The 19,926-nt window shown below is 32.7% G+C and overlaps 1 protein-coding gene across 9 annotated transcripts in view; it reads right to left on the bottom strand.

Moving 5' to 3' along the window:
- Positions 1-493: 493 nt before the first annotated feature.
- Positions 494-19,926, bottom strand: part of LOC102523668 (protein FRA10AC1) — a 71,037-nt gene continuing 51,604 nt past the window's right edge. For all 9 annotated transcript variants that reach the window (XM_032491303.1, XM_032491302.1, XM_032491304.1 and 6 more), the window contains 7 exons: positions 19,514-19,559; positions 17,307-17,420; positions 16,121-16,163; positions 14,162-14,280; positions 10,793-10,831; positions 5,301-5,379; positions 494-3,114 (listed from right to left, as the gene is read on the bottom strand). In XM_032491303.1, coding sequence (XP_032347194.1) covers positions 3,072-3,114; positions 5,301-5,379; positions 10,793-10,831; positions 14,162-14,280; positions 16,121-16,163; positions 17,307-17,420; positions 19,514-19,559 — 483 coding nt within the window. In that variant the 3' untranslated portion in view covers positions 494-3,071. The remainder of the gene's footprint in view (positions 3,115-5,300; positions 5,380-10,792; positions 10,832-14,161; positions 14,281-16,120; positions 16,164-17,306; positions 17,421-19,513; positions 19,560-19,926) is intronic.

The following is a 19,926-nucleotide window of genomic DNA, read 5'->3' as shown; positions in this document are numbered from 1 at the left end:
TGAGGTACTGGGGTCAGGATTTCAACATACAAATTTTAGATGGGACACAATTCAACCCATAACATTAATAATCATGATTCACACCTCATATCCCTTCCTGAACTAAAAATCTCTCTTCAACATGTCTTAATGTAAGAGTAAATACAGTACAGAATGATGTATAATGTAAGCAAATACTATATAAGAAACAATGGAAAAGGATGTTAAATGTTTTTCCATCTGAAATGCTTATCATCTCTTTCCTCTACTTTTTACCCTTGATAATGAAACAGTGAAGACCACACCAACTTTTGCAGCTTAACACTGTCACCATCCTAGGCCAATACTTCCCCCCAAGTCTGAAATCAATTTTATGTGTAACTAAGGATATATTCTTACATTCAGAACTATTATTCTCATTGAAAGAATTATCAGTTTATAAGACAGTACCTGGATAATCCTAATGCAAGTTAACTCAGCTAATAAATACTCTGCAATATTAAGAAGCATGTGATTTGAGTATGTGACAACTTTACTATCAAAAGCAGTTTAGGACTTCAACAGAGATTACTTTAAAAAAAAGATTACTAGAACTATCCACCAAGCATTCTAAACACTGACTTGTCAAGAGAAACTAAAGATGATCAACTACTTCTACTTACACAGTACATATCCGAACATCAGAGAAACTTAAAATTTCTTTCTTTACTTATCTATATGACAGACCAAATTAGAAAAACAGACCAAATGTTAATACCATAGATTTTCGTATAAAATATATCTAAATTTTAATAGACTGACAATCTATGCACCCCAGATGTTTTGTTATACGGAAGATAGTGTTCAATTTTAAGCAGCTGATAAATAAATCACCATTTGCTATATTTTTACAAGTAAGTTAGGTACTTAGAATCATGAGATTGGTCCTCTCACATTAGAATGTAAAGGCCATGAGAGGAAAGATTTGTCTATTTTTGTCATGTTTTGTTCACAGTTCCATGCTCACACTTAGGGTAGGGCCTGGCACAAGGCAGGCACTCAGTAAACATGAATGAATAATATTTTTAATAAATGTCATAACAAACAGGCATAAATGAGGAGTGCCTGAAAGTAAAATATTTTTAGGGAGGAAAAAACTCAATATACACACCCAAATGAATGTTGTCTATGTAAGTCATCACTTGGGTGATACATGTACATCATATTTCCATTGCTTAAAATAGTTCTGAAACTCCGCTTCTAGGATTATTTTAGAAACTGTATGAAGAAACTTTGTTCCTTTAGCCTTATGTAATTTCAGACCCCAAAATACCAGCTCAAACAACTTCCCCTTCTTATTCATTAGAAAATGAACTGAGGGGTAGAGATGGGCCAGCACTGAAGGTCTGCAAAAGTAGGAACTCTGCTTAAGAGCAAGTATAAGAAAGCATGACTTCATATCCCAAACCAGAGATAGGTCTGTTGGAGAGCTAATCTTTAAAGTCATCATCTTGAAGCCTTAAAGACTCCATTAAAATGACTCCCATTACCTGCCACTGTGTAAGAATGGATTAAATGTTATTAGATAAAATGATCTAAATTTATAAATGAACTTGAAGTCCATAAACCATACCTGCAATACCAAATATATGGATCTATTTTAAAAGGATCCTTAAATATTCTTCCTAGCCATTGCTTAATTTTGCAGGAATTTTCTGATGACCACTAAACTGTAAATATATTTTTATCATAAAAATGTTTTAGCAACATATATTTTATTACTAGTATCAGTTTTGCTGTTGGACATTTCAACATTTTTTCCTTAGAAATCAAGATTCTTTTTTATCCATTAAAAGTAGTGAGCCAAAAAAAACAACAAGCATTGTTTACTTATTTGTTGGTTAATAAACCAACACTGATTTACTGTTTTCTGACAGTTCAGAAATGATTACATAACTATTTCCTAGACAGTGCCCCACACATAATAGAAGCCTGATAAATATTTGTTTAATTAATGAATAACTGTTTAATAAAAGGAAAATCTGATACTATTTTAAAACATGAGATTATAGTTACCTATTTTGCAATTTTACGTCAATCAAGTTAAAAATGTCATTTAAAATAGCATATCTTTAACAAAACAATTGGAATCTACAGGTCCTCTCTTACTCACCAAATCATGTATCTTCTCCTGTAGCCATCTCTTTGCTCTTTATAAAAATGGGTCTGACCTTTCAAAAAAAATCAATGAATCCTTTTGAAAATTTGATGAAAACTATAGACCTTTTCCCTCAAAACACAAATAATCACAGAAGTTTACACACAGATTCTAGGAGTGTTTAGATTTCCTGACGCATGTCAATTGACTCTTGAAGGGGGTTACGGATCCCAATTAAGACATTACATTTTATAATGTATTTCTGCATATAAGTGTATCCACATCTGTATGCTTGAATCTGAGAAACTATGCAAACAGTATTGTTCAGTTACATTACGTTATTGCATGAACTTTTGTGAACATGTCTGCTGTTTTAGACTATTGGGATCTCATTCGGCCTCCTGTAGTATTAATTTACTTTATAAGTTACCCATACACTGGGGAATCAAATTATAACAAACTCCCTTAAGTGGCAGAGGCGAGAAGGAAGCAAGAGAAGTGTAAGGAAAAAAAAGGCAGCTAAATAGGTACTCAAAAGAGGGCTGCTAGTGTATCAAAGGAAAGGAAAGAAGCTGAAGACATACTTAACCTACTTTATAATTTTGTGAGACCACAATAATCCTAATAATTTAAACTGAGGCAAGGGAAGATAAACATGAATCAGCAGGGGAAAAAAAAACCCGTAAAATATAGGGACAGTCGATCTCTGTATAGTGTACTCGCACCACCCACTAGGAGCAGATGGAACAGTCATAGATAAGCAATTGAAAACAGATAAGGGACAGGGAAAGTGTCTCCAACAGAACTGGAAACTTCCAAACCATCTGACATCCTGAGTGTAGCTGGATTTTTATTTCCAAAGAGAAACCACTCAAGTTGCAACTTGTAGATAAAACTTTTGTGAAAAGTTCAAAGTATACTTTCACATTAAAGAATGTAGGCATCTCTCTTTATCTCACAGAAATAAATCTTGAAAATATTCATCAAATTCTTCTTCCCTATTTAAAAGAAAAATTGTACATATTGATTAAAATCAACTGAGAAAAAAATTAGATGAGATTAATAAAAATATTAATAAAAATAAAAGTTTAATCTAACATATTTGCTGATTCTTTTATATCTCAGTATATCTCATGATTCAGCTAATAATTCTCGGCTTCTAAAATAATCATAACTATACCCAGACTGATTAAATTTAAAATGTTGTATATGTTAGTATGAGAGCTCTCCCTAAACATTTTTTACCTAAGATTTTACTTTAAAGTACTTTGTGAAATGTCATTGCTTCTCTTTACTTTTTGGTTGACTTTATAACTTACTCTGTTCATCCTCATTTCAAATTATAGTCTGATCAAAAAGTGAATGGAAAAGAAACTAAGGAAAAATATAACTTACTCCTTAGGAACAGGGAAAATTTGCTTTTATTACTCTGAGAATAATATGTATTTGCAGCAGTAAAGATTATACCTAAAACAAAGAACACAACTCTGAAAGGAGATATTAAATTAAATTATAATGTGTTAAAATAATATGAAAATTGTAAAGTACTAAATAGATACTAGTGCTAGGAGCCAGAGTGATACAGTGGAAATAGCACAGGTTTTCAAGTCAGACAGTGTTTAAGTCCTAGCTCTGTCAGTTATTAGCTGGGTGAGCAAGTTATTTAACTTCTCTGTGCTCAGTTTCCTCATCTATAAAATGAAGAACATTACATTTACTCACAGAGCTGTTGTAAGGACTGAATGTATATGCAGTTGCTTTTCTGACTCTGGGAATCAAGTTGGACAAATTCTGTCTACCAGTCTCTTTAGAAAATGTTCTTTTAGATCAGAGATTCACAATGGGACCCCATCATTTGGTTTTAAATAACTGTGAATGCATAAAGCTATCACAACCCGTTCAAATTTTTAAAAAATTAAAGAATTAGATAAAGTTGATTTAAAAATTATCTGCAGTTTGGTATTCTCCATGCTACTGTCCCTTTTCCCTAACATGATAGCAAAATGCAGTAGAATTGTTAAATTATAGTAAGAACTTAAATATATGAAATTAGCTGAATCTCTGTGTAGACTTAGATGTTAGTAACTGATGTGAAGTTTTTATAAAGAAACAAATGGTTCTGGATTATGAAACCCCTCTTAGGATTTACTCATGTATCTTTACTATCAAAAAAAGGTGACTCTAAGACCTACTCTGTCATTTTCAGCTATGTAGCTCTTCAAGGGCAAGTTATATGGTTGGAAGTTCAGTCAATAGTTTGACTAGGGTAGCAATGACTTTTTTATAATCTGATCTATAGTGACCACTCAATATGGGAATTCTTTATTTGGCTGAAAAAAAAAAAAAAGGTTAAGGTCACTGAAAAAAAGTAATCTTGTTCAAGAAAAACACTTTCCAATACACCTGAATTCTATTACACTGAGAACATATCATATAATTAGCAAGATGTTTTATAATTGTTTTAAATTAGGGAATTATAACTGATTCAACAGGTTTCTTATTATGAACCAATACACCTAGAGACTAACAAAATGGGACTAAAATTTATTGAGCACTTACTATCGGTAGGTATTGTATCAGGTGCTCTATATTCTTTATTCTATTAAATCTTCACAATAAACTCTCTGTAGTAGGTATTATTTTGTCCTCTTTTAACAGATAAAGTTCAAGTGGTGAACATATATGCAGTATATAACAAAAGCTGGTAATATTCCCGGTTAAATCCAGACAGCTCTTCCAATCAGTAGCAGAGAATAATGCATGCAATGAGTTATCTGTCTCTGGGGGCTAAGGTGGCTGTTGGCAAGAAAACTTTTACACTTGTATGTATCTTCAAGGGGCTCCCCTGTACAGGTTTACGATAATCATAATATCATGAACAGGCTGCTCTGGAAGCTAGTAAACAGCAACTGTCTAAAAGAATCTAAGCAGAGACTACGGGGTCATCTGTTAAGGTGAACTGAGGAAAATTTATTCATCAAAAGGGAGCTGGACATGCTGGTCATTTATGGCCACAAACAATGGATGGGAATAAAATCTGATCTTACTAGGCTAGGTGGTCCTTGGCATTAAATAAACATCCATGATGTTAAGTTCTTCATTAACTGTTATTAAGAATGGCTATGGTCACAGCTTCCCAAACTGATGTAAAAGGTATGCATTATCTATTAATATTAGGACTTACTGTGATTTTTCATCTGTTTCTGGTAGTGGGCCCTTCCAAAGTTCAGATTCTGAAGTACTTTCCTCCTCATCAGAGTTTCCTGTTCATTCAAAAGAGATTTTTTTAAATGTGCATATTACATTTAAAACACATTTTGAACTAACCACCAAGGCAATTAAGTTAATGTCAGATTTAACTGCAGTTTAGCTTCAACTTTTATGGCTCTCTGAAAATTTAATTCACTTTTCCAGATCAATATATTCTTTTTAAAAGTAAATAAGCTGAGATATACCAAAGAGCCTCAGCAAAAATACCAAGGATTTAAAGTCTCATGGGAAACTTCTATAAGTTACACTGAGTTAAAGTAGCAATTCCAATATTAACTCTGTATTATAAAGGAATTATCTCTTGCAATATAGCTGTCTTTAGTTTCTTTTTTATTGTTCGTACAAAACACATGCAGGTTAAGATTTTTGCAGAGAGTATGTTTACATTAGGATCAAGACCTCAAGAACTGAACTAGTATGTAGGACCAGCTAGTTGAATTATGAAAAAATATTTGTCAGTGTATTCTCATGCACTGTTAGGAGTAAAAATTCTATAAATCTTTCTTCTTGAGGACAGTCTAGCAATACAGATCAGTTGGAAAAAGTAGATACCCTTTGACCAGCAATAATACTTTTAAAAATTTAATTATTTATTTAGAATAAATGAGCACCTCAGATATATGTACAGAGATATTCACTGTATAACAACAACAAAAGAAAACAACCAAAATCCCCACCAACTAGGGATAAAAGATTGGTTCAATAAATACTATACAGCTGTTATAAAAACTTTAGTATATCTATATACATTACCATAGAAAAATGTCCATGCTATATCAAAATTTTAAGTTATAGAAAGCATGCATAGTATAATCCAATTTGCAGTTAAAACATTATCTATATCTACATATAGATATACATATAGTATTATTTATACATACGTATGTACACACATAGATATATGTGTGTGTGTGTGTGTATATATATATAAAAAGTTTTATTACCCATAGGTCGGATATTTTTACTCTTATTTGTTTTTCCAATTTTTTTGTATTTTAAACAGTGATCATGTGTTACCTTCAAAGATCAGTAAAAAAAAATATACTTCTATTTTTAAAAATATAACAAAACATATTTCAAATGGATCATACTATATTTATTGGCCAACAAAAAAACTATCAAATACCGAAACATCTATGATGAGACAATAAAATTACATGCTACAAAGTAATTATGTTAGCAAATAATTCCTCTGCAATAATGACCATTAGTCTAGAAAAGAACTGATACAAATTTGGCCTGTCAACACAGAATGTCCCTTAGTTAAACACAACACAAAAATAAAACACTATTGATTTGCCACAGCGGTTTTAGCCTTTTCCCTGTTGAACTTTGGTCCTTAAGTCAGTAAGTGAGTCTGAACTTTGGTCCTAACTGAATCTATTCTAGTGCAAATTCTAAGAAAAATGGCACCAAAAAAAGGGGGAGGGAGTGAGGGGTTGTACTTCTAATGATCTAGACACAAAGATGATGAAATTATAAAGCTTTGGGAACAAGATTCCTGCTCAGTGACAGCCAGCACTAGCACTGGAACTGCCACTGTCCCAAACTGAATATGTGAAAAGGGAAAATAAAAGTCTTCTAGTCTTATTTTTATAAAAACTCACAGAGATAAACAATGCACAGAAAAACTAATCAGGCCTAAAAAAGTTATCACTATAGCGTTATAACTATCCTGTTAATGATGTCAGAGAAGAAACCTATGAGGCCTTTGAAAGTGGGCAGCTAATTTCAAAAGGCCTTATAACCATTTGTTCTCTTCTTCCCTCTCAAGAGTACTTCCCACATGCCAGCTTTCCTCCACCAGTTTTCTGATACCAGACAATCCAGTTTTACTAAAAAAGACAAGTTTAGAATAACAATACAAAATAACTCTCTCTGAAAGAGAACATGCTGAAAAAGTGGCCAAATATTCTAAGAGGATCAAATCTACAAGATTGGACTATATGATCTTTAAGTTCCTTACAATCTCAGGAATCTGTAATACCTAAATATAAATCTAAATACCTACTTCCCTGATGGTGACAGAATCTCACATCATTTCTCTGATAACTGCTACAACCTGCCAGAGGTGGGAAGGGTGTCGCTAAGGAAATAACAATAAGAATGTGCAATACAAACCAGTACTCTTGTCAAATCTACACAGTAGTAACTGACAAGTGGGGATCAGAATTTAAGACACTGATTCTGTGTTGGAAGGGGAGCTTGGAGGTCTGACCCTTATCTTACTGCAACACCTCTGTAACAAGTGGCTGTCCATCTATGCTTCAACACCTCACTACTGCCTGAAGCAGCCCATTCCTTCATTCCTTTCTTTGGATAGTCCTAATTGACAAGATTTTCCCTAAATTAAGGCAAAAATCTGTTTTCTAGTTATTTTTATCCAGACTCTAGTTCTGCCAACCAGTCACCAAAAATAAGTCTCCTACATAGTAGCAGTTTTGCAAATATCTACAGTTTCCATGTCTGTCTCCTTACCCCTTCCCTCTTCACCTTTCTCTAAGCTAAACATCAACGGTTCCTTCAACCTTCTTGTCAAATTTCAAGTTCTGACACCACTTTGTTCTATTCTTGACCTGCTTTAAGTTTCAACATTCCTTTCAGAATGTAATGCAAACTGCACATCATTTTCCCTGCATGCTTTGAATAATGAAAGCAGGTCTATCATCTTATTTTTTTTTCTGGGTATTATAGGATACCTAAGTAACTTGGCCTACTGAAGAAGTGGCAAGTCTCCAATTATGCCAACAAATGGGCACATCTAAAGACTTAACTTTGGATCTGACCAATCCTAGAAAACAAACACAAAATCTGTTTATAATGTCCAGAATCTTCTTTTTCTCTTGTTACAATAATAGCTACAAGGTTATCAAGGAGTTACTTTATGTCAGACACATGCTTTACATGTTCATTATGTTATTTGACTCTGATAATAATCCAATAGTCGCTTTACACCCATTTTACAGACAGAACTGAGACACAGACAGATCAAATCATTTAATGTGGATTTGTACAGTCAGTCTGCCAAAATTAGAGTACAAAGAATGGACTTAATCTGATCCACTGATGAAGAGTTACTGATGATAGAGGTAAAAAGGTACAGACTTTGGAGTTATAAACCTGTGTTTATACCAGCTCTGCTATTAACCAACTATTTGACCTTAGGAATTTATGTAAATTCTCTGGGTCTTGGTTCTCTTGTCTGCAAAATGGGATATTACATGCCCATTACTAAGATTAAATGAGGTACACAACTTGCCATTGTAAGGCAATGAAATAAACCACTTGCCATTGTGGTTGACAAATAATGCAAGTTAAAATTCTTTCTCCCCATACAAACTGGGTTTTTCTTTATGGATTTGGATTTAATAATCCATATGTTGTTAGATGGGGTAAGAGGGTAACTGGATATTATCCAAATGGAAAAGAAATACAGAAAAGCAAAACTTGAGTTCTGAAATTGCCAAGACCACCTAAGAAGATACCTGGGTTTGGCATACCATAATAAGGTACATGTCTCCTACCCGAAATGGTTCTACTTCAAGAACCAAGCTAAGCCAGAGGTTCTTCAAGTTGGGTATAGTATTCTCCCCTACTTACCACTAGAAGTTTGACCTGGCTGAGGAGGGTAAAGAGACTTAGGACTATTGCTGGGAAAAGGGGGAGGATTGAGAGGGCTGGGGGAAGGACAGTGGGAGGGAGAATGATGGAAGAGGAAATGAAAGAATGAATATAAATAAGTCAAGACCTTTCCCCAAAAGATTTTTAAACAATGAAAAACCGGAACTGGAAAAGGGCAATGTTTTCCCCACATTAAATAGGTCTTCACACCTCTCACTGCAATGGATAGCTGGAAACAGGTAAAAGGTAAATAAAATTTCCCATTTTAACCTGTGCATGCTTTCTAAAAATATATATACTTACTACCCCATCTCCAGATAGCGTAAGTCTATCATCTCATGCCTGGCTATGTTCTACAAACTGTCAGAAAACTAAACCTAAATTAGAAAAAGAAGTTACTGATAGATTAGGATTCACATGGGTAGAAAGGAAGTGTCAGTGCTTTAGGACACTTTAAATGTGTTGAAAACAAAATTGGTATAAGTAAAATAATTTATAAGGAATATGCTGTATTCCTAAACTAGAGGAATACCTCCACTGACATCTCCCTCTTCACTGTATTTTTAAACAGTAAATACCTTAAATTTTTTTTTTTCAGTGCGAAATTTCTGATTACTGAATACTTAAATTCTCCTGAAGAGTTATACTAAAATGCTAATCATGTTTAATTTGAATGGTGGATCTGGAGTATTTTTCTAAGTTTGCCATAATATGTATTACTTTAAAATGAGAAACAATTTAATTCTTAAATCTGTAAATTTCCAAGTAAGCCTAGAAGTCTCAAATCTCTGAATTTTTATAAAATAAGTCCAGATATTATAAATTAGGTATGCTACTGAAATATACTTTATCATCAGACCCTAAGTCTATCTACTGCAAGGTCTTCAAGAAATTCAACACTGTATTACTATTGAGATTCAAAGGCTACTGTTCGTTATATCACAAATGGTGCCCTCTTCTATAAACCCACAGGAGATTCTGCTCTCAAAACTCTGCCTGGAAAAAGCTGAGCACCCTGCGAGTTCTCTTTAATATTGCATGGGTACAATTAATCATTCTACCAGTGGTTTGTTTGGTTTGGTTGTTAGGAAGAACAGTGACAAATTTGTGACCTACCTTTGCAATTATGCAAGACTTTTTGGTAAACATTTGTCTGTATTAATTTTACCTCTAGCTTTACTTTGCTATTCTTATTTTTCCATTACTCTGTTTTACCTTTAAAAAAATCTTATTTTATTGTACATATCTTTGTAAGTCATTGTAAATAGTTTTTGGAATGCTGCAGGAAAAAAATTATAAAATTTGTAGCAAATATTCAATGAAATCCAATCTGGTGAAAACTACAGGACTTACAAAAAACTGACCAGTAGCAACCAGTTGCTAATATTTTGCTTTCTGTGTACAAACCACATATTTAATTTTATCAAAGTCACCAAATGACAGAGATAACTCAGTCTTGGGTCATATAAGCAACATTTCTTAAATTTTAATCCACTTCCCCAATTCTCTTTGCACCCCAACCTCATCCCTGTTTGTTTTCCTTCACATTCTACAATGTGAAATTAAAATGTGTATTTTTACTGAAAACAAAAATTTATGCTCTTCTATACTTAAAATAAGAAACTTTCCAATGTTCTAATTTGGGGAAGAAATAAACTTTTGGTCTTTTTTCTATGATTTTTCTCACATAGTACAAAAACAAAAAATAATTTACATCAGAGCAAGTCACAATTTGCAAATTTGCAAATACCATGAGTCTATATATTTTTACTAAATGATACTTACTGTTAATAGAAGTTTCTGATTTCATTGAGGATGAATGTGCTGGAAAAAACACAACAACATTGTTTTGTCAAGAATCCTCCTGCAGTGGTGTAATAGCCATAGCTGTAACCAGAATTCTTTCCAATAGTCTAGAGGTTACCTTACAGTCCTACAGGAAAGTGCTTTGCTGTCATATAACCTTTCATTTTCCTTAGACTTACTGCCAGAATTAAAATGTTAGGTTCTTTTAGGCAGGGGTATTTTATGCTCTCATACAGCCTGGAATATCTAGCATAAAACTTAAAAAATAATGAACACATTAAAAAACTCTCATGTTGCCAGGGGGAAAAAACCTCATAGATCAGCTGCAGTATAACCAATATTTTATCTATAGATGTTCAATTTCTGAAAGCAGTTTACAAATACATATTTGTTTTTCTTAATACTTTTTTGAAGATCATATACAGGTGAGAATTCTCAGTAATTAAAAAAAAAAAACTATGTCATAACACAAATGTTTTCAGTTCTACAATGGTTACCAAGAGAGGGAAATGGAAAGAGAAGAGTACTGAAGATCTGTTAGAGTACCTTTAAAAATCATCACTATACAGCATCTATCCAATTCGTTCAGCTATCTAGACATACAGTTATCCATCCAATTATCTATCCATCCAATTATCCATCCATCCACTTATTTAACATTATGTACGATGGCAACCCAAGGCTACGGGAATAAATGGGATCATACAGGTAGAACAGAGAGAAAAAAGAGAAGTTCTATAAGAGTCCTGAGGAATTCCAACATTTAAGGGTAAGACTGAGGAGGAACTATGATCAAAAGAGGCTGAGGAGAGGTCAAAAAGATAGAAAATCAAGAAAGCAGATTATTTTGAGGAATGTCAACAGTCCAAACGTAGCTGAGATATTAAGCATTTATTAATTACTATTCAAGTCTGGGCCAAATTAAGGTGGCCTGGCAAGAAAGTATGACATCAAGATCAACCTAGTTCCAGATGATCCCATTTAAGAAGACATTAAAGAGTTCTACATGGTCTTCCTAGAAGTTTGCTAAAATATTGTCATTTTCTGCTTTATACCAGAGAAGCTTAGGGAAAAAAAAAGAAATATATCCTGTACTCCCTGCAATCAAAGGTACTCTGAATAAAGAATACATAAGAAACAGATGTCTCTAGTCTACTTGGCTTCGGTTTTCTATCTTTAAAGTTGCCCTGAAACAATCTTCAAAGTCTTTCATTTTCTCATGCTTTATTATTTATGCCTAACATGTGCCAGTGGGATGCTGGGGTTAGAGCAATGAACACAGCAGATAGAATCCCTGCCCTCCTGTGCTTTGATATGATTGTCATATGTGTAATGAAGGGAAAGTTCCAGGGTTGTGACAGCATTATAAATAGGAGTCCTAACTTAGATTCAGAGTCAGGAAAGGATCCCTGAGGAAGTAACATTTAAGTTTAGACCTGAAGGATGAGTTAGGATGGGACCAGGGGTTTTAGAGAGAGAGGCAGCAGCATCTACAGGGTCCCTAAATGGAAACAAATTTGACATTTTCCAGAAACAGAAAGGCTATGTGGGTGGAGTGCGAAAGGGAGGTGGAGAGTAGTGAGAAACAAGCCTTGCATGCTGGATCATACAGAGCCTTTGGGCTTTGTCCAGAAGTTGGTTATATGCTAAAAACAACAGAAAATCACTGCTAGATGGAGAATGGATTCAGGGGAGGGAGGTGGGATGACAAGACAGTGGTGGAATTAGTATGGATAATACAGCAGTAGCCTAGATGAGAAGACATGGTCGTTTGAACTAGAGGATAGAGAAATATATCCTGGTGGTAAAACTGATGGATTTACATAAATAATGAGAAAAAAGAAGGCATCAAGGATAATTTCCAGATTTCTGGTATTAGTTTTTAGGGTGACAAGAGCGTCATCTACTGAAATATAAAGGAAAAACATCTATAAGGAAGATTACACGCATGTACGTATAATTTGAGGGGACAACTCCATTCCTAATCCCAAGTATCCAGCTACCTAATTACCTGTTTTGAAGGTAATGAATGAATTTTTGCAGCAAAGGGATTAGTTCTTCTTTAATTTGAATAAGCAATGATTAACAAGGTATCATACAATGACATAAACACAACAAAACTGAATGCTACAAAACTCTCAAATAGGATTCATTAAGTATTTTACTGGCATACAAGGATAAATAAAAAATTTTAAAATCTTACATGAGATTTTCAGATTTATTAATTAAAATTTATTTTGGAGTTAGAACATGATTTAGAGACAAAAAGGCATTCTGCTTCAAATACCGAAAAATCAGTATTTTCCTCTAACCATCTTATCAATTTTACCAAGGCTAAAATTTGGTGATACCATACACTTGAATATACTGTGACATGTAAGCAGCAAAAAATGCACATAAGAATGGAACATAGCTAATGATCTTCATAGCTGGAGCAAGGGAGCCCTCTCCTGTCCAAGTATTAGGTAACATTGGCCAGAACCTAATTCAATCTACCATTATCTACCTAATTTAAGTCTGGTTCACTCTAGTTATAAGTCAGTTTGACTCTATTATGGACTGGATAAGCAATTAGCAGTAACCTTCACAACAGCTAACTATGTGCCAAGTACTATGCAAACTGTTTACATGCATTATCTCATTTCAACTTCTGAAGAATCCTACGAGGTAGGTACAATTATCATGACCAGTTTACACATACAAACTTAAGGCTTAGACAGCTTAAGGACTGCTGAGAAAGAAGTAAGTCGTTGACTTGGATTTGTATTTAATAATTATTTATTAATTATATGTGCACAGCACCATGTCAGGTTCTGAGGACACACATATGTCAATCTCTATCATTTCAAAAAGCTCATAAGCTAGTGAGAAAATCACACGGATCATAATAATTGAAATCAGTGTTATAATTTTATACGGACTTATAGATTATGTACTGATTTATAAAGTGTTCAAAGTGCCTTTCAGTCTTATCTAATTCTCCACAGTAAGTACCAGCAGCACACAGGCCAGGTATTCACATCACCACTACGTACATGAGGAAAGAAAAACTCAAGAAGTTCAGTGACTTGCTCAAGGTAGCAAGTCTATAAGTGACAAAACCAGGTATTAGAATGCTGTTCCAATATTATATTATCTACCAAAAATGAGTCAAAACCAACCTTGTTCTTTAAACTCCTGTAAGTTACTGTAAATTCATATCTAAATTCTCTAATCAGTTTCCTTTCAACTACTATAAAACAGAATTCTAAACGCATTCACTAAGTAAATTCTATATTTGAGATATATGGAGATTATGCTTCTTGTCCAGAAATATGAGTAAATATTACATTTTTAGTTCCCTTTTACCTTTATCCTTTTTCTTAGAGGCTTCTTCTGTAGAAGATAATCTGGATTTTTTATGTGATGACTCTTCACAATCTTTTTTGGTTTTATCCTTTCTTTTTTTTGACTTGACTTCTTTTCTCCTTTATGTTGAACAATATAAAATTAAAGTTAACTTTTTCAACTGGTATTTCCAAAAAATAAAAATCAATGGGCAAAAAAATCAAATCAGTTAATCAAATCACTTATTTTTAAAATGTAATATACATTGTGAGGAACCCTTAAATGAGTCTGTAAATGTATTGTTAGTATATTAAGATAAATCTACAAGATTATGAAGCCTGAACACTCTGAGACAAAGAATTATTTTTTATACATTCTGTATATAAACCTTAGTAAATATAAGTCATAGTTTTACTCATTTCCTCCTTTTTATATTCTACTGTTTAGCCTTTCTACAAAATTACAAAAACAAATCTCATTTCCCTCCACATAATTCATATCTACCTATACTTCGAAAAAACAAATAAAACAAGAAACCATTGAAACAATTCTAAACCACCAATAAATAGAAAATTCTTCTCTTAAGAATACAGGAATACAGTAAAGATATAATGGAATGAGAATGGAATGGCTTATTGATAACTCATATGTCTATTCTAGATCACTTATCCTTTTACTGCTATAGCTTTATCTCTTCTAGGCCAGGTTTACAAGATTGTCAGTACCATAGCTGGCAAGCAATTGACTTTAACTGGTTAAGAAAAGAAACTCTAAATAGGAAAAGGTGATAATGCTGAAACTGAAACTGGGAAAGAGGATGAAGAGACAACAGAGAGAATTACTTTCAAGAAACGTTTTATCAGATCTTTCAAATTAAGATATTTAGACCAAATACTACGATATTATTTTAGACTAATCACTTTTTACCTCTCATGAGAGTAATTTCTATTTTGAAACGAAGCTCAAAACTCAAGGTCAAAAAAAACATCTCTGCTATCTTTCAGCATTACTGATGGAGAGGGGAAATAAAGGCTATTCAAGTAATCTAAAAAAATTCTGCTAATTTTAAGAATTAAAAATTTATTATTTATTTTTAATAGCTAAAATACTAGATAAGGCACATTTACAACATTGCTGATTTTAAATTAATATACTAATATATACATTTTACAAAGTTGCAGAATCTTACTATTAGATGTTCAAGTGTTATTCAGGACATGAAACTTCACCACCACAATCATGCCAGGTCACACAGGTTGTCTGTACATCTTCAATGCCAGGGACTTCATTATGCCTGACTTACCATATGTCAGGCACTGTGTCGAGCACTTCATAAACATTTTTGTTTAATCCCTACAATAACCCTAGGATCCTCACTTTTAGAGATAAGAATTGAGTCTTACAGAGGTTAAGAAGCTTGCCCAAGAAGATGACTAGTAAGTGGAGTAACTGATAGGAATGAATACACAAGAGGTCTGATTTTTAAGCCCATTATCTTATATATACTGCACACTACAGAACATTGATACCCTCCCCCCCACTCAGTATGGCAGATATATTCTAGTTCATTCAAAAGGTGCCTGCTGTTAATATCTGAAATGAGGACAGAGGTATATTCTTTCATAAGAATGACAAACTCCAATTAGAACACTGTTTAAACGAGACATAGGAATCATTTTTTATGAAAACCTGCTTCACAATAGTTTCTAAGAATATTATGGTATCTGAACATTGACTCCAAACTAAACATTCTAGCACCTACCACTCTGCACAGGCCTGCACATTTAAAACTGCTTCGCTAAAGTTAGGCATGGCAAATGTCCAGTTCCCTGGTTTATGTGGTCATACAGTCATGCTGGATTTTATATACTATCAACTAAACCATTAACCACTCAAGTCTACTTTAGATATCCAGTGCAAGTAAGTGACTATGCCCAAGACTACTCAAATTAACAACAGCATTTTAAAAGATAGTATTACCTGTGATGGAAATTTAATTTGAAGGAGCATTCTTGACATAATCCTTAAAAAAAAAAAGTAACATCACTGAATTGCTAAATTTGAATAATGGTACTGCTACTTTACTTGTGATATCATAAATTTGTCATTTTTCCTTACATTCCTTTACATTAAGAGGGGAAACAAATAATCTGAAGAAAACAATCTTATTCTCTCCACCTCAAAAAATGCATCCATATAGTAAAAATTGTATTAGAACGATTGAGGAATTGAACATACTCTGACATTACTTTAGAAAATGGTGCTGTCAATTTATTCTAAAAGCATACTGTTTCATAGGTAGCGTTAATGTGTATCTCACATCAAAGATACCTAACGACAATAGTGTGGGTACAGTCATTTCCTCTGAAGTACTCTAGAATTTCCCAATGGAAAAGAGCTTTTATAAAAGTCCCACAATTGAGGTCTCTTTTTGACTTTAATCTCAATTCACCCCAGCTGACTATTCCTCAATAGCACTTCCAGGAGCCACTGAGAAACCAGCCCTCATTAGGTGTGAGTTAAGTAGCATACCAGGAAATTGACTTCTCCCTGGAGTGGGCAGAAAACTTTAAAGGGCACATTTATTTAGGAATCAGAGAAGGCTGTTAACATGCTGCAGAGAAGCTGACACATTAGCTTAGGAAAAAAACAGAATGAGCAACAGATTCTAAAACATGCATATTAAGAGAAACTGTTATATTCTGGGTTATAACCCAAAACTTTTAAGACAGATATCAAGAATATGCCTTACTAAAATTTTTTCTTTATTGACACAAAGAGTGTATTTATTTATTATCCACATCATAACAAGATGGCTAATAGGTAATGTGAGATTTTACACTGCTTTTCCTTATACTCTGCATCTCACTCTGCATTGGTGACATTCTTGAAGTTAATGGAAAGAGGTTTTCACTTTACAAATTACTCGTTTGCATTTGGCATTATGATTGTTTCACCTAAATGTCACCGTAATGTTGAAAATATAAAAGTTTTAGGCTCGTAAGTTCTTTGCAACGTTAGGAAGCTCTGAGAAAAAAAGAGCACTTTTTGGAAGGTACATTACAATTTTTAAATTTAATCTTAAATTAGCCCACTTATTTTAAAATCTAAATTACTAGCTACACTTTGAAGAAATCAATCATATCCTATCTAAAGTTAAACTTACTTAATTTAACAAGTGCACTTCTTTTTTCACCATGCTCAATATAACCAAAATTAACTTCCCAACTCTTTAAGCCTTCTTTTTTCTCACAACATTTATTTCCACAGCAAAACTGGCCTGCAAATAAAGGAAGGAATATTAGCTATGATGGTTGGTGACAATATTTATCTATATAACCTGGAACTATCTCTGAAATTTACTCTTAACATACGTACATCACATCCATAACATACATAGTTCTATAGTCAGCATTAAAAAACTGAACACGATAATTATAGTACATTCAACAATTAAATCAAATTGCTGAATGAACTGTTTTAAAAAAAAAATCGGTTCCAGATTTCTTACTCGATAGATGGACTTCGTATTTAGATACAGTTTCAGTGACTCCCTATTAGAGAATCTTACACTTTAGAAAATGAGAGTACTTAAAAAGAGTACTTGCTAATACGCTAAAAGAATAAACGTATTTTCCAAAGTACATACCTTATACCAAGGTGAATCCTTTTCAATATTTAATAATATTAAAATGGATTAGAATTGCTATTTTTAAGCATTAACATAATGGAATTTAAGTACCAGCATAAAATGGTGCTTAAAGTACATTTTAAAATGTTAGCATTTTGTCACTGTAAACTGACTACACTTCAATTAAAAAAAAAAGTTTAAAAAAATGCTACCATTAAGATTATGTAGAATAAGTAATCAAATCTGATGCTCTAAATTTTAGAACCACTTGACGCTAAAATCAATGAAGTATTACCATATCCACTGTGTATCAAAACCTTCCGCAAGAGTACTGATGATCCAAGAGAAAAAAAGAAAAAAGAAACTACTCTACAATTAGTAACTTCGACAGAAAGAGATCAAATTTATTTGTACAAACTAAAAGAAAAATTATATCTCAATAATTTACACCAACAGGAACACACCTGAACTTTTCATAAAAAAGGGATTATCAAAACGAATTTTGAAAATTATCAGTCCAAAGGCTGGTAACTTTTCTAAATCGGCATTTTTTTTAAACTCATTCCAAATGAATACTTTACTGAATCTGTGCACGTTTAGTAATGGCTCTATTGTTAAAATAGCAATAAGATTATACTTCATAAATCACAGCAAATAGCTTTCTCTTCCCTTCCCAACTAATCCTTTCTTTCAATTATAGAAATTTAGAGAATGTCCATCAATTTTATTATAAGGCAGCATTATTTACCACCACTTGAAAATTCCATTCTATAAAAGTACAAAATTTTAAAATTATGAGACATTTCAACATTCCTCATTGTTTTAGGTAAAAACAAACTAAAATGTTATACTACGATATGTTAAAAGTAGCTTTAAATTTATTCTTTTTCCTTCTCCTCTAGTACCTTCAGGGCTGATCCTTTATAACCTTAAAAAAATCCTACTGTTTATTAATTTTTTTACTGCATATCCAATTTCACAACTGACATAGACATCTAATTTACGGAAGATGTATATAAGCCACACTGATACCATAAATGTTTAATCATTTTAAATGAAACCTTTATTTTCAGTTTAGAAGATTTTTTAAGTTATCAGTTTAAAATTATTTCCTTAACACTCCCATGTAGTGTTTAGAAGTATTAACACTTAAAAATGCAATTACCGATAAACAACTAATTTTATGGCATGAGATAGTACAGAGATATTAAAGTTTCAAAAAAACTTCATGAAGAGATCACAATGCATAGAAAAAGCATTTACTGACTGTCTACCAAATGTTTGATCTTTTGCTGCTAATCTAAGTATTTGGGCTTAAACTCAGTGACTCCATAAAACAAGAACTAGCCTCTCTAAAAATTCTATTAGGTTCCAAGTAGTTTAATTTCTAAAACTGTGGATTTGACTGGAATGCAGCAATACCAACTCATTATTCCAAAAAATGATAGAAAGAAAAAGTCAATATTCATCTGTTGATAGTTTCCTTGCTGTAAAATCTTTAACTCTTTAAACATTTTCTACCTATCCTCAATAGAATATTCTCAAAGTAAAAATCACTAACACATTATATTTTGACCTTTGTTAGCAACATATCATTAATATACCTTCTCTAATTTTACTCTGTATTTTATAGATAATTACTTATTGTATGTATCAGGAATAATATTACCCATTGACTTCAATTCAATAATATAACAAAATAATCTTATCCTATTAAAAAGTAAAATTAAAAAAAGAATTACCTTTTCCTGAAATCACTTCTTTTTCTACTCGCCACCTAAATCCAAACTGACGAGAAAAAAAAATTACATCTATGCCAGGGTAAATTTAAACATTACTTAAATTGTATATAAATCTTAACATGGAGTCAACAATTGACATGATGACACTCAGTAATCTAAAAAGTAGACCTAAATCCCATCATGATATCTTTTTCTGTCCTTATAGGAGTCTAGACACTTAAAAATACATTTGAACTATTACCAACTTCTTTGTTAAGGAACAATCTTCACAACATTTAAATGCCCTATTAAAAGTTATAGGCGCCAAATGCAAGATATGTAAATTAATAAAAAAATATCCTATTCTATGACAATCACAGGAAAAAAAAAAGCTATAGTACAGTAAAGAGACAGTATACTATAGTGCAACAGAG

The sequence above is a fragment of the Camelus ferus genome, chromosome 11 (assembly GCF_009834535.1).
Source record: "Camelus ferus isolate YT-003-E chromosome 11, BCGSAC_Cfer_1.0, whole genome shotgun sequence".
NCBI lineage: Eukaryota > Metazoa > Chordata > Mammalia > Artiodactyla > Camelidae > Camelus > Camelus ferus.
The sequence above is the reverse complement of the archived record's forward strand: the minus strand, read 5'-3'. Positions and strand labels throughout refer to the sequence as shown.